The 13,743-nt window shown below is 55.7% G+C and overlaps 2 protein-coding genes and 1 long non-coding RNA gene across 3 annotated transcripts; 1 reads left to right on the top strand and 2 right to left on the bottom strand.

Annotated features, from left to right (window-relative positions):
- Positions 1 to 285: 285 nt before the first annotated feature.
- Positions 286 to 4,344, bottom strand: ELOB (elongin B). Its single transcript, XM_070460279.1, has 4 exons — positions 4,239 to 4,344; positions 3,983 to 4,117; positions 2,643 to 2,748; positions 286 to 444 (listed from the first exon to the last, which is right to left on the bottom strand). Exons 1-4 carry the CDS (start codon positions 4,239 to 4,241, stop codon positions 332 to 334), a joined length of 357 nt encoding a protein of 118 aa, XP_070316380.1. The 5' UTR covers positions 4,242 to 4,344; the 3' UTR covers positions 286 to 331.
- Positions 4,345 to 4,476: 132 nt separating this feature from the next.
- On the top strand, positions 4,477 to 5,824 carry LOC139032710 (uncharacterized). The gene is made up of 2 exons (XR_011485284.1): positions 4,477 to 4,652; positions 5,130 to 5,824. It is a non-coding gene; the product is annotated as an uncharacterized lncRNA (long non-coding RNA).
- Positions 5,825 to 11,086: 5,262 nt separating this feature from the next.
- On the bottom strand, positions 11,087 to 13,472 carry PRSS33 (serine protease 33; the record flags this gene model as incomplete). The annotated part of the gene is made up of 4 exons (XM_070461098.1): positions 11,087 to 11,897; positions 12,095 to 12,264; positions 12,670 to 12,941; positions 13,252 to 13,472. Coding segments are annotated over 4 exons (822 nt in total), but the record flags the coding sequence as incomplete, so codon positions are not given.
- Positions 13,473 to 13,743: the final 271 nt, after the last annotated feature.

Genomic DNA, 13,743 nt, shown 5'->3' with positions numbered 1-13,743 from the left:
AACTTTATTGGGGGTGGGAGGGCTAGGAGAGGAGCTGCTTTTGCTTTCTGGCTGCATCCCCTGCCCCCAAGGGCCACGTCTTAGGGGAGCCTGGTGAGGCTGCCTAGATCCCCCACAGAACCCAGCCAGCGTGCTGGGAGGGGCTGCCCTGGAGAAACAAAGCGCAAGATCCTTTTTGTTCCCAGGCTGAGAAGGCTGGGCTGGAAGAGGCTGAGGGTGGGCCACACAACAGGGAGGGGGATGCCTGAGTCAGGAGAGGGTGTGCAGAAAAAGGCAGCAACCAGGTGGACACCCAAATCTTTTATTCAGAGGGGACAGTTGGGGAGACCTCTCACTGCACAGCCTGTTCGTTGGCGCTGCTTCCTGAGTCCTGTGGCTTCATCACATCCGGCAGCTCAGGTGGGCTGGAGAAGGGCTCGATGCGCAGGGCCTCGAATGCCTCATCTGGGGGAGAGAAAAGGGGGCCTTGCTGGAGTTGGGGCGGCCTCCGCTGCCCTCCCCCAGCCTGGCCACGCAGGGGCCCTCTTCCTTACCCTCTGTCTCCTTGAGTGAGCCTCTGGGCTTATCTGCATCCACCTACAATCTCCCCCATCTCCCCATTCCCTTCACACTTCTTCCTGCTTCACATCATGCCATTATGTTGCTCCACATGTTCCCACATCAAGCTTTTTCTTGCCTTGCCCTCTGCCACTTAGAATGGCTGCTGCCTCCTAGCACCCAAGGGCATTCAGATATCACCTCGTTCCTCTTCAGAGAAACCTTCCCCAGGCACCCTATACAGTCCCTCTGTTCCCAATGCCCAGGACACACAACCACCAGTTGGGAATGCCCCATTTCTCAGGACCACTGCTCTACTAGGAACAGCGGGTCCCAGGATGCTTAACCTATCTTGTTCTCAGAGCAACTGAACTGCACTTTTTCTTCTGCATGAAAAACCTCTCCACCTGGCTCAGGATCTCAACCAATTAGGCTCCCTGGCTAATCGGTTGAAACTGGCCTCTAGTGGGGAGATGACTATCTCTACTAGGAGCCGGAGATGCTAAGCATCCTGCAATGCAGATGACATCACCACCAGAATCATCCAGCCCCAATGTCAACAGTGAAGACACCTGGCCCAGCTTAATCACCTCTCCCCATTCTCTGTGGAAATGGTCTGCAAGGTGCCATTTAGCACTTGACACTGTCATCATAGCTCCCTACCTACGCAGCCACTTTGGGGGGTAGAGACCTGTCTCTACACAGGGAGACAACTCCCCACCCATAAGTGTACTTTGTGAGTAGAATATCAGCCTGTCTTCAGTCCACACCACAGCCCCCATCAAAATGGCAATTCCTTACCTGAGGTGCTGCCACCCAAGGTGCAGTCACCACAATGTATGCCACAACTGGGGGTCATGGGGAAAAACCACCTCACTGCACTGTGACAGTTTTCACCTGCAAGATGGTTGAGGTGCTGCAAGTCCACAGAGTGCCTTTGTTCAAATCAGAGGAACAGATACTTTCTCTTGGATACATGCACATACTTGCAGCCTGGCCTAGCTTAGGAAGAACACATGTACTTTCAGCCCTCCCCTACCTGCCTCAGAGAACACATTTATAGAGCACTGCACCTGCCTGCCCACGACTGAGACTCAAGGGAACCCACAGAAAGGCCCCCAGAATTGCCTTTTCCTGAGTACCCATGGGGTCTGGGTGCACGAGGGCTCGCCCCCTCGCTGTGAGGCTGGTCCCGGAGTCCTCTTTGGAGACCACGCCAGTCTGGGAGGCACGGGGCATGAAGTAGCTGTTCGAGGACACAGCTGCTGAGGCTTCACTTGCTTTGTCCTCAACAGAACAGGATATTTGTGAGGCTAAAGTGTAACTGAGGCTATATGCTCCCTCCTGAGCCCTCGCTAAGATTTCTTACAAGCTATAAAAATAAACTTGTAGCTTCATCCAAATTCACCAGCCCCTGGGTCTACAACTGTGAAAAGACCCTATAACCCCTGTTTAAATTTTCAGAGGCAAAGGATAAAATTTAAATCTTTTTCTTGGGAAAAAGATACACACTGGAGCAACATAACCACCCCCACCACTCAGGTATCTTAAGCTTTGGTCAGGCTGGCACGCGGTTGAGCAGAGTATCGGCTCTGAGGGCAAGAAAGGGCAGAACCCAATCTAGCCTCTGCAGGCTAAGCTCACTCATCCTTAAAATGATCCTAATAAAAGTCTGCCCAGTACAGAGATGCACCATGGAGACAGCAGGTGGCATGGCTCAAATAAGGTGGCCCCGCTCAAACAAGGGCCTGGCAGCCTGCATCTGAGACTGACAGCAAGCCTGGGCATCCGAGGCTCCCAAATGGGGATGGCAGTGCTTACCCCTCAGGGCTAGCCAGAGGACTGGACTGGACTGGACAATGGAAATAAAATGCAGAGTGCAGGGCCAGGCCTTTAGTCCTCTGTAAGTGTAAGCCAGTACTGTGACTAAGGATCTGTGAATCTTCCAAGTAATGGGTTTCAGCTTCCACAAGCATCTCACATGCTTTACATTGCTTGTATTTGGTGTACGGGGAGACGGGGTTCACGAGATTTGGAGGAACAACTGCAGGCTCCCTGAACACCCCTTTCACTGGCTGTTTCCACCCTGTCGCTGCCCCTCTCACCTGCCCTGAAGGCTAGCCCCACAGTAGCGGGGGCCTGAGGCCGTGCTGTCTGACTGGTGAAGCCACACTCGCCCAACGTCTTGCCGTCGTCCAGAAGCTGGTCGTCCTGAGGAGAGAGGAAGGCAGGGTCTTAGGAGAGGCCCCAAGAGGGGCAAGGCACAAAGACTTCTCTGGTCAATAGTTACACTGAAAGTCACAAGAGGGAAGAGACACAGCCCCAAGTAGGGCCCAGAACCACCCCAGAGTATGTAAGTTTCCAGGGCTACACCCAAGACTCTCCATATCAGAATCTCCCAGGATAGGGCTCTGGAATCTCCCCTGCTCCCCACCCCCCCACCCCCTAACTCTAGGTGAATGCAATTTCAAGTGCCAGTGAACCAATCTGGCCACAGGTAGATTTGGTTGCACCCCAGCTCTACCACCTTGGACAAACAGGTTCCTTTGATGTGAAGTTTTCTTATCTGTAAAATACAAGTTATTGGAATTCTCAATTCATAGGGCAGCCAAGAGGCTTCAATGAGCAAAGGACACACAGTAGAACAAACTCAGGCAGCAGGAAACGTCCTTATCACAGAAATCCCAGTAGATGAGGAAAAAAAGCCTTTACAGACAAAGGGAGTGGAGCAAAAGATCAGTTTCCAGGCAGAAGCAGATCAATGCACTTGGGTGAGCGACCTCTTGCCGAAAGACTTGAAAGAGGGGCGATACTCTGGACTGCCCCCAAAACGCCAAACCCCAAGCCATCCTTGCTGAGTAATTGCGACTGGTTTGTAAGGGGAAACGGAGGAGGGCAGGGGGCTTTTAGAACATTACCAGTAAACTGAGGAGTAACAAACAGTTGTTGGGGGAAGAAGTGGTGGGACCTGACGCATTTCAACACCCTCCATTTCTTTACATTAAAGAGTGTCTGGGCCGAGGGGCGAGGGATAGGCTTTCAGAGGATTAAGAGCATCGCGGCTAGCATCGCGGCTGAAATCCTGACTCTACCAACGACCTTGGGTTGGTCAACTGGCCACCTCCGAGCCTCAGTTTTCTTCACGGCCGAGCTAGGAAGTCAAGCGCCAGAACGTCGCAAGGGGACCGTAGTTAAGAATGAGATGAGACGCCGGCCCTCGGCGCTCAGCATAGGGTCTGGCGCGAGCAGCTCACGCCCTCCTAATCGAGAACCTCGGTGCAGTGAGCGCTATCGGGGCTTCACCTCCCCGAGTTCGAGCAACGGCCCCAAGCGGGGGAGTTCCGGCCCGCGGAGGCCGGTCGCCGATGTTTACATCAACGACGCTGCCGCCGTGCGCCCACGGGCGCCTGCAGCCCCCGGGCGCCCGGAACCTACGGGACCGCACCTTGTACAGCCGCTGCTCATCCGGCGGCCGCTTGAGGATACCCTCGACGATGCGCTTCAGCTCGAACACGGTGCTCGACTCCTTGGCGTCCGTGAAGACGGTGGTCTTGTGGCGCCGGATCATGAGGAACACGTCCTGGGGGCGGCGGGCCGGCGTGAGCGCGGCCCCGCGGCCCCCCCGCGCGGCCCCACGCCCCCGCCGCCCCCGGCCCCGGCCCCGGCCCCGGCCCGGCGCCCCTCCCCCCGCGCCCGCTCACCATCGCGGCGACTGCCTCTCCCCCTCGACGCGCCGGCGCGGCCGCGCTCCGCCCCGTTCCCGGCAGCCCGCGCGCCGGCCCCAGCGTGCCCCGCGCCCAACGGCCCCGCCCCGTACCGCCATTTTAAGTAATCCGCCGGGGCGGGGCGCTCCGGCCGAGTGTCTGGCCGCCATCTTGGCGCCGTGGCGCGGGCGGGGCCGGTTGGCGGAGTGGGGGAGGCGGTGGAGTCGGGCGGGGACCGAGCGCGGGAGGGACTGTGGGCGGTGGAGCCATCTTGGTTGTGGCAAAGGCGAGGTCCGCGTGTTGATGCAGTCAGGCGGAGGCCTGGGCGCAAGTCCATCATTCTTGCAGGGAATACAGGGCTGAAGTTCGCAAGTGTAGGGTGCCTCACGTCCCAAGGAGAGTGTATGAATGGTATGTCTTGGTCATCGCGGAGTCAAGACAGTCACATCACAGAGAGACCTGGGCTGCCGTAGACGTGGTATTCATCACAGTCAGACCTAGTAATCTGACTCATGATTATGGAACTCCCTGGTGGCCATTTTGAGCAGGTGTTAAATTCCGGATCTTTCGGCCACCGTATCAGAAAACTGTACTGTCTCCCCCGACAGCCTAGGTTGTGAGGATTATTTAAACCAGTTTAGCGAGGCTTTAGGCCCTGTAAGGACCCTTGAATGCTGTTGTTGGTGTGAGGCAGTGTGAAAGCAGCTCTTTGCAGGAAACTGCCCTCAGTAGGAAGCTCCTTTTCTTGTTACTAGCAAAGCTAAATTGTAAACAAGTTTTGAACGAGCACGCACATCCCCTCCTTGAAACCATGCTTTACCCATCTCTAGGCTAAGCACACCTTTCAAATTTTTAATCGCACAGTATCTTGCCATATTCTTTCCACAGATCAAAAAAGGAGAAATGAAGAATTCAGCAGGTGACTGGATTGCTTCCCTAGCCTCTACTTCAGTAATCTGAACAAACTATGAACAAGATAGCCTCTAGAGGAAGAGCACAAGAAGTTGACTACTTGGGTGAAACAGGAGGGAAGCGGGAAGGCACAACTTTTGAAAGAATGACATAACCAGAGGGCATAGCACAAACCGATTAGAACCAAATGGGTCCAAGGTGGCAGACAAATCAAGTTGACTAGACCTTGCTCCTCAGTATAAAATAATTATAACACAGCAGCAATCTAATGTGAGCCACCATGACAGTTTGGCCCTCAAAGATCTCAAAGGTTGACCCTCAAAGACCAAAAAGTGGGCAGTGACTCAACCCCTGGAAATCTCCAACCCCTTCCCCAAAATAGTTGGAATAATCCTCCCACTCATTAGCCTGTCCCCGGAGTAGGAAATGGCAACCCACTCCAGTATTCTTGTCTGGAGAATCCATTGGACAAACTAGCCTGGCGGGCTACAGTCCCTGGGGTCGCAGAGAGTCTGACACGAGTGAGTAACACTAACACATTAGCCTATGAAATTACCCAGCCCATAAAAGCTAACCACACCATATTTTAAGGCCACAGCACTCACCCTCTGCGACGGCCTGCACGCAATGGAGTGTGTTTCTTTCTGAATAAATACATTTCTTAGCTATCACTTTGTGTCTCACTGAATTCTTTCTGATATGAGGTTTGTTAGGTCCTGAAACCAGGTCTGAGATCTCAGTTCGAAGACTATTGGTTTTGGCCGGGTTCAAGTCCCAAACTTGTGAGTTTAAGTCCCAAGCAATGTTTTGGCTGAGTTGGAGCCCCAGCACATGGATTCAAGTTCCAATCTGAGGTAAACAGTTTCATAGGGTGATGGTGACAATTCTGACACACAGTCTCAAGGACTAACTGAGATTTCTTCCCTTTAAAAGTTTTTGGGGGAGGTTGAGTCCACCATCTCCCCAGATTGCCAGCATTCTGACCTGCCTATTGAGAAACTTGTATGCAGGTCAGGAAGCAACAGTTAGAACTGGACGTGGAACAACAGACTGGTTCCAAATAGGAAAAGGAGTACATCAAGTCTGTATATTGTCACCCTGCTTATTTAACTTATATGCAGAGTACATCATGAGAAACCCTGGGCTGGAAGAAGCACAAGCTGGAATCAAGATTGCTGGGAGAAATATCAATAACCTCAGATATGCAGATGACACCACCCTAATGGCAGAAAGTGAAGAGGGCCTAAAGAGCCTCTTGGTGAAAGTGAAGGAGGAGAGTGAAAAAGTTGGCTTAAAGCTCAACATTTAGAAAACTAAGATCATGGCATCTTGTCCCATCACTTCGTGACAAATGAATGGGGAAACAATGGAAACAGTGGCTGACTTTATTTTGGGGGGCTCAAAAATCACTGTAGATGGTGATTGCAGCCATGAAATTAAAAGATGCTTACTCCTTGGAAGGTAATTTATGACCAACCTGGACAGCATATTAAAAAGCAGAGACATTACTTTGTCAACAAAGGTCTGTCAAGTCAAGGCTATGGTTTTTCCAGTGGTCATGTATGAATGTGAGAGTTGGACTATAAAGCTGAGAGCACCAGAATTGATGCTTTTGAACTGTGGTGTTGGTGAAGACTCGTAAGAGTCCCTTGGACTGCAAGGAGATCCAACCAATCCATCCTAAAGGAGATCAGTCCTGGGTGTTCACTGGAAGGACTGATGTTGAAACTGAAACTCTAATACTTTGGCCACCTGATGCGAAGAGCTGACTCATTGGAAAAGACCCTGATGCTGGGAGGGATTGGGGGCAGGAGGAGAAGGGGACAACAGAGGATGAGATGGTTGGATGGCATCACCAACTGGATGGACTTGGGTTTGGGTAGACTCCGGGAGTGGGCGATGGACAGGGAGGCCTGGCGTGCTGTGGTTCATGGGGTTGCAAAGAGTCAGACACGACTGAGTGACTGAACTGAACTAATTAAAAGCACCTTTCTTTTGCCACCAACATTTGTGAGTATATAATTGATTTTGTGAGTGGCAAGCAGTAGGACCTCCATTTGATAACTAATTAGGCCATCGAACAGCCTAACTTGTTAGAAGCACCATGCATGGCCAAAGTTGGTGTTCCGTCTTCCCAGGCAGAGGGTGCCCTGGGCACCTACCTATTCTTCTGCCCAGGTCCACTGTAGCTCTTGAAGGGCATGTGGACTTTGCTTCCCTGTCTGGCCACCCCTCATCCCTACTAACAGCCTAGGACTTCCTCCTTGGACACTCTCCTGTGTCACCCCAAATTGCAGTTATGCGAGAGCAAGGCAAGGAGGCTTTTCTCACAACCTCTCCCAGGGAGAAGGAGAATCTCATCTGGGTCATTGCAGGCATGTGCCAGAGAGGCATGCTGTGGCAGCACTGAGAAATGAGCCAGTGGTGATCCTGGATGCTGAGCAGCTCAGTAGTTACCGAGGCCACAAACTGGTAATTCTGTGAAGTGGGCAGAATCTGAAGATGCTGCTGCCTTGGCCCCTGAATCAGGTTGGTGGCTAGCCATGCAGGCTCTGGTCTCAGACCTGCTGAGATTCAAATCCTTGCTCTGGCACTGAGTGTGCAGCCTTGGGCAGTTAACCTCACTAAAGCCCAGTTTCCACCTCTCTGAAGCGGCAGAATAGCTGTTTGTAAAGTTTGTGGAGCCTTACTGTAAGCAGATGGGGGTGTGTGTCCCTGGAGAAAGTGAACCTAGTATGGTTTTATTGACAGAAGAGAAGCCATTTTTGGCCTAGGCCATTTTGTGATCTAAGCCTGGCCTCAAGGCAACCCCCTTCATGAATATGCATGTACCCTTAGCTTAGAACTTCCTCACTTCTGCTGTCCAGGGAGACACTGCTTTTGAAGAGATACTCAAAGTGTTCTCCTCACTTGCCACAAATAATGAATCCTTACTTCTTGGTTGTGTCTTTTTGCTCAACACCCACTAAGAAGCAAACCCAGCTTTTGGGTAATATCACCGAGAGTTAGTACTCAATAAATATAGATGTTTCCTAAACTATAGCCATAGTTATGATTTTTGACTTCTGACCTCTGGCTCCTTAGGAGTCCTCTGAAGCCCCTTTCCTTCCTGGGTCTCCTCCCTCCCTAGGCCTCAAGGCAGCCCTTCCCCTCACATGGGATCTCTATGCACCCTACGGTGCTGTGGTGGGGGGTAGGTTGCAGGAGATAACTTCCGTCCTCGTGTCAGTGAGTACAATGACACCTCCTGCAGGGAGCAGGGGGTCAGGAGAGGCTTGAGGGAGGTGTAGAGGTTCAGCCCCCAGCCCCCAGCTCTGTAGCTGGGTGCAGACCCTCCTCAAGATGGCAGGTAAGGCAGCTGGCCAGCTGCTCTTGCTTTCCTGCACAGGAAGTCCGCCTGGGTCCTTTCTGCCCTGTTGCTTCAACCACTCAAAGCTCACCATGGAAACTCTCCCTGGCTTCTAAACTAAGTGTGTAGGGTCTTGGCTGGTGGACCTTCTCCTTTGCTCTATTTAAATTTCTTAAAATGTTATTAATGAATAGCAATTGTCAGGGACTTCCCTGGTGATCCAGTGGCTAAGATTGTGTGCTCCCAATGCAGGGAGCTGGGGGCTTCCCAGGTGGCTCAGTGGTAAAGAACCACTTGCCAATGCAGGGGATATAAGATACACAGGTTCGATCCCTGGGTCGGGAAGATCCCTTGGAAGAGGGCATGGCAACCCACTCCACTATTCTTGCCTGGAGAATCCCAAGGACAGAGGAGCCCGGTGGACTACAGTCCATGGGGTCACAAAGAGTTGGACATGACTGAAGTGACTCAGCACGCACACACTGGGTTTGATTCCCTGGGCAGGGAACTAGATCCCACATGCCACAACTAAGACCCAGTGCAGCCAAATAAACAAAATACATATTAAAAATAAATAGTAATTGTCAATCACTGCTAGTTACTAGTGTGTCATTCATTTCTAGCATTTTACAACTATTTTCTATAAGGGAAGTGACATAACTCACTGTGGAATTTGAGTCCATGGCCCAGATTCAAATCTAGCTTCACATCCTGCCTGCTGTGGGTCGTGGGGCACATAACCTAGCCTCTTTGGGCCTGTTTCCCTATTCATGAAACGGGAACACCTCCCGAGTGTTCAGAGATCAGTTGAGAGCCCACCAATGCCTGGCACAACCCGAGTGCTCGCTGGGCAGATGGCTCGCTGAGTCATTTTGACTCACCTGACAGCCCTAATGGGGCAGATGTTACCAGGTCAGATCACAGATGGGGAAACAGGTGCATCAATACTCCGAGGAGAGGCTGGGCCATCTGGCTGCAGCGCTACCAACTGGAGCAGGTGAAAGGCTAAAAAATACCTGCATGGAGAGAAGCCCAGCGTCCTGTCCCCGGCAGGGGTGGTTCTCAGGGCTACTCTGAATGCCCCTCCTGGCAGGTCAGGCAGGCTTTCTGAGGCCTGCGGGGACGGGGTGCAGCGTGAGACTGATGCTGGGCCCAGTCTACCCCTCACACACCCCCTCCGGGCTCACTGGCCTTGCTGATGGCGGGATGCAGCGGCGCAGGGTGCTGTCCACTGAGCCTGCGGGCACAGAGGAGCAGTAGAGTCTGCATTACACCTCCTGGGCCCTTGTACCCCCATTCCCGAGAGCCGCAACTGAGCCCCCGAGCCCGTGCTCTGCAACGAGAGAAGCCACCGCAAGGGGAAGCTTAAGTGTTGCAGCCAGAGAAAGACTGTACAGCAATGAACGCCCACCACAGCCAGAATTTAAATAAATAAATAAAAAATATAAATTATATAGAAGTAAATTATATATATATAAAAGAAACACTGAGCTCTGAATGGGCCCCATTACTCTGATCATGGCAGGCCCAAGGCTGAAGCATCCTGGCTCTTAGTCCCTGGCTTGTTCTGGTCTCAATGCCTTGGGAGGCGTCTTGAGGATGTTCTCTTGGCAGGCCCCAGGCTGAAGGCGGGATGGGAGGACAGTCAGCATCGCCCAGCCGGGGCTACTAGGGCCCCACCGCGATACGCTCACAGCCTTTCGCCTGGCCCGCCATGGCCAACCTCTGCCTATGATGGACGGCACTCAGCCTAGGGGAGGCGGCAGCCTGGAGCTCACTCGCTGTTCACAGACCCACCCTCCTTCCCAGCCGGGTCTGGCCCAGCAGCCACCACCTGCTGCAGTCACTTTTTTCCCCTGGGACAAAAGAACAAAAAAGGAGGGGGAGTTCCCTGGCAGTCTGCTGGTGGGGACTCAGCACTTTCACAGCAGAGGGCAGTGGTTCAATCCCTGGTTGGGGAACTAAGATCCCACAAGACACATGGAGTGGCACAAAAAAAGAAAAGAAAAGGAAGGGAGCCACGGCTCAGGCCTGCGCGGGAGCAGCCGCACTCAGCGCCGTCCAGCCAGGCTGCCCCTTCAGGAACAGCCCCCCTCGCTCCCCTGCCCCCCACCCCCGCCCCTGTCAGCTCCGAAGGCTGGAGTCTCCAGGTTCTGTTCAGGTTCATGTTCCTCCTGATGCTCTAGAAACTTAGCTGTCTACATAGGCGGATGACCCTTGGCCTGGGGGTGAGAAGATGGCAGAGGGGGCGAGGACACCAGGTACCAGCACGTGAGGGTGGTCAGGGAGCTGAAAGGGCCTAGGTCTCCAGGTGCAGGTGGGGCAGGGAGGTCCTGGGCCGGGAAGCCCAGACCCACCCAGGGCACGGAAAGGGGGAGTGGCAGAAAAAGCTAAGGACAGCAGAAACTACGGCCAGGCCTACCTGGGGGCCCCTCTTGGTAAAGAGCATGATGCCAAGTGCCCCAGGCTCCTGAATGCATGGGAAGGCCAGGGCTGGTGGCCGCCAACCTGCCTCCTGGGGCACCTTCACTACAGCGGGGCAAATAGGAGTTTTCTACTGCTATGGCAGATGACTACAGACACAGCAGCTTAAACACTAATTTATTACATCACAACCCTGTGGGTGGGCTCAACGGGCTGAAATCAAGGGAATAGACTGTCAGGTCTCTGGTCCGCAGGCTGGGGGAGGAGTTGTTGGCCTCCAAGCCTGTTCAGGTTATTGGCCAAATTTGGTCCCGTGCAGCTGTTGTGCCGAGGCGCTCCTCTCCCCACTGGCTGTCTGCCCGGGGCCACCCTCGGCTCCTCGATATGTGGCCCCTCCACCTTCAAAGCTAGCAAAGGATGATCGTCTCCTTGGGGTTGGGTCCTGGTCACGTTTGAATCTCTCTGACTCCTTCCGGAAAAGAGAGGCACACAGACCAGACCCAGCACTGACTCACTTGCCTGTCTCTGGGTGCCTTGGCTGGAGTTCAGGGCGGGTGAATAAGAGCAGGAAGGGAACAGAGGGCATGTGAGACCCCTAGACACACGGGAGGCTCCTAGAGGAGGGTTGGCAACTCGCATTTGGTGAGCTCCATGGAGGATGCCGGAGACAGACAGACGAATGGATGGATGGGTGGCTCCTTGGCTTTATCAGGCCTCTGAGCCTTCGGTCAGAAGGGTGAGGGATGTGTCAGTCCCCAGACAGACTGGGCAGCCGAGGGTCCCCAGAGTCTGGCTTCAGGTCAGTCACTGCATCAGATGTTGAGGTGAGCCTGAATCCAAGGGCTGTAGGTGGCCACATTGGTATAGACCCCTGGACGGTTGGGCAGGGCACAGCCCTTGCCCCAGCTCACCACACCCACCAGGACCCAGCGCCCAGACTTCATGCAGACCAGGGGTCCTCCAGAGTCACCCTGCAGGAGAAAGGAGAGCTTAGGTCCCAGCCCCCCAGGGACTCTGGGTCCCAGGCTGCCATCCCTCAGTGGTGCCTCTGGGTCGGGGTTCAGTACACTGAGCCTGCAGGTGGTACATCCTGGGTCCCGGGTTCTAAGGAGATAGGGTGCTGGCCACAGGGGCGTGGGCCCCAGACGTTCTAGGCAGCTTCGCGCACCTGGCAGGCATCCTTCTGGCCCCCAACGTAGCCGGCGCACAGGCTCCCTGGCAGTACTATGTGCTCGACCCGGGGCACGCTGGTGCCCTGGTGGTAGAGGTGGTCACAGGTGCGAGCGTCCAGCAGTGGCACCCTCACTCCCTGCAAGGGTCGCCACTCCGGGAGCGGCACTGGAGGAGAAGGGGGAGGTCTAAGAGGTGGCAGAGACTTCTCAGATGGCACTAGTGGTAAAGAACCCGCCTGCCAATGTAGGAGACTTAAGAGGTGTGGGTTTGATCCCTGGGTTGGGAAGATCCCCTGGAGGAGGGCATGGCAACCAGTATTTTCGCTTGGAGAATCCCATGGACCGAGGAGTCTGGTGGGCTACAGTCCGTGGGGTTGCAAGAGTCGGACACCCAGGAAGAGCCCGCAGAGGGTGAGGTGGAAAGCAGGTATTGGTGGGAAAAGCCTCACCTGCCAGCCCAGGGTTCCCTGGCCTGACAGGGAGGATGTCTGAGTCCCTGGAGGTCAGAGCGAGCTGGGGAGAGAGCCCCTGGCCCTCCCCCAGTGCCCCTGTGCCCTGCCTTCTGCCTCACCTCCTGGGCGGAGGCTGCCCCAGCCAGTGACCCAGCAGGGTGTGCCAGGAGGCGGGCGGGCCCCAGGCTCGGGCAGGCAGACGGGCTGGACTCGGGTGCTCAGGGGTGCTGGGCGGCGCAGCAGCAGCAACGCCAGGTCCCCGCGGGCCCCGTCCTCCGAGTAGTCCGGGGGCAGCAGCACCCTCCGCACGGGCGCCAGGAGAGCAGGGGGCGAGCTGGGACCCAGGTGCAGCGCCCCGAGGCGCACGCGGTACTCAGCGGGCAGCGCCTTCCTGCGTGACGGGGGCGCTAGGTCTAATTAAAGCAGCTCCCCCTCCAGCCCAGGAGCGCTCATCCCCGCCGCCCTCTCTCTTAGAGCCCGGGGTGAGACTTGGGCGAAGTCTGGGCGTGGGGTCCCGGTGGCTGTGGGACGCTGGAACGAGGGCTGTGCCCTGCCCAACAACCCGGGGGTCTGTACCAACATGGCCCCCGGATCCAAGACCTTCCCTGGGTCTTGCTCCACCCGCCCCGCCCCGGCAAACCTCGACGAGGAGCCCTAGGGGTAGGGGACCGTCCCTCGGCGGGGCCTGGCTGCCTGCTGACCTGGGGAAGCAGTGTGCCGCCGTCAGCACCCACTGCGGGGCGATGAGCGAGCCCCCGCACACGTGCGTCCCGCGGTGCTGGATGCTCGCCTGCCACGGCCACTCTCCGGCCCGGGCGTCCCGGCCGCCCACGATACGACTGGACACCCGAGGCTGCCCACAAGCTGGGAGGACAAGGGGACTTGGGGTGGGCAGAGCAGTGGGGGACGGGGAGGCGGGGGGGCGGGGTTAGGGAGGGGGTGGGGCGGGGTTAGGGAGGTGGGTGGGGCGGGATTAGGGAGGCTGTGGGGCCTGGGAGACGGGTGGGGGCGGGGTTAGGGAGGCTGTGGGGCGGGGAGACGGGTGGGGGCGGGGTTCGGGGGCGGGGTTCGGGAGGTGGGGGGGCGGGGTTCGGGAGGTGGGTGGGGCGGGGTTCGGGAGGTGGGTGGGGCGGGATTAGGCAGGCTGTGGGGCGGGGAGACGGGTGGGGGCGGGGTTCGGGAGGCTGTGGGGC

Source organism: Odocoileus virginianus, chromosome 33 (assembly GCF_023699985.2).
Source record: "Odocoileus virginianus isolate 20LAN1187 ecotype Illinois chromosome 33, Ovbor_1.2, whole genome shotgun sequence".
Lineage (NCBI taxonomy): Eukaryota > Metazoa > Chordata > Mammalia > Artiodactyla > Cervidae > Odocoileus > Odocoileus virginianus.
This window is presented reverse-complemented; position numbering and strand designations above follow the sequence as displayed.

Coding starts and splice junctions, on each gene's coding strand:
- ELOB (XM_070460279.1), bottom strand. Junction 2,749..3,982: donor ATGAGCAGCGGCTGTACAAG/GTGCGGTCCCGT, acceptor CTCTCTCCTCAG/GACGACCAGCTTCTGGACGA. Junction 445..2,642: donor GGGGCTAGCCTTCAGGGCAG/GTGAGAGGGGCA, acceptor TCTCTCCCCCAG/ATGAGGCATTCGAGGCCCTG.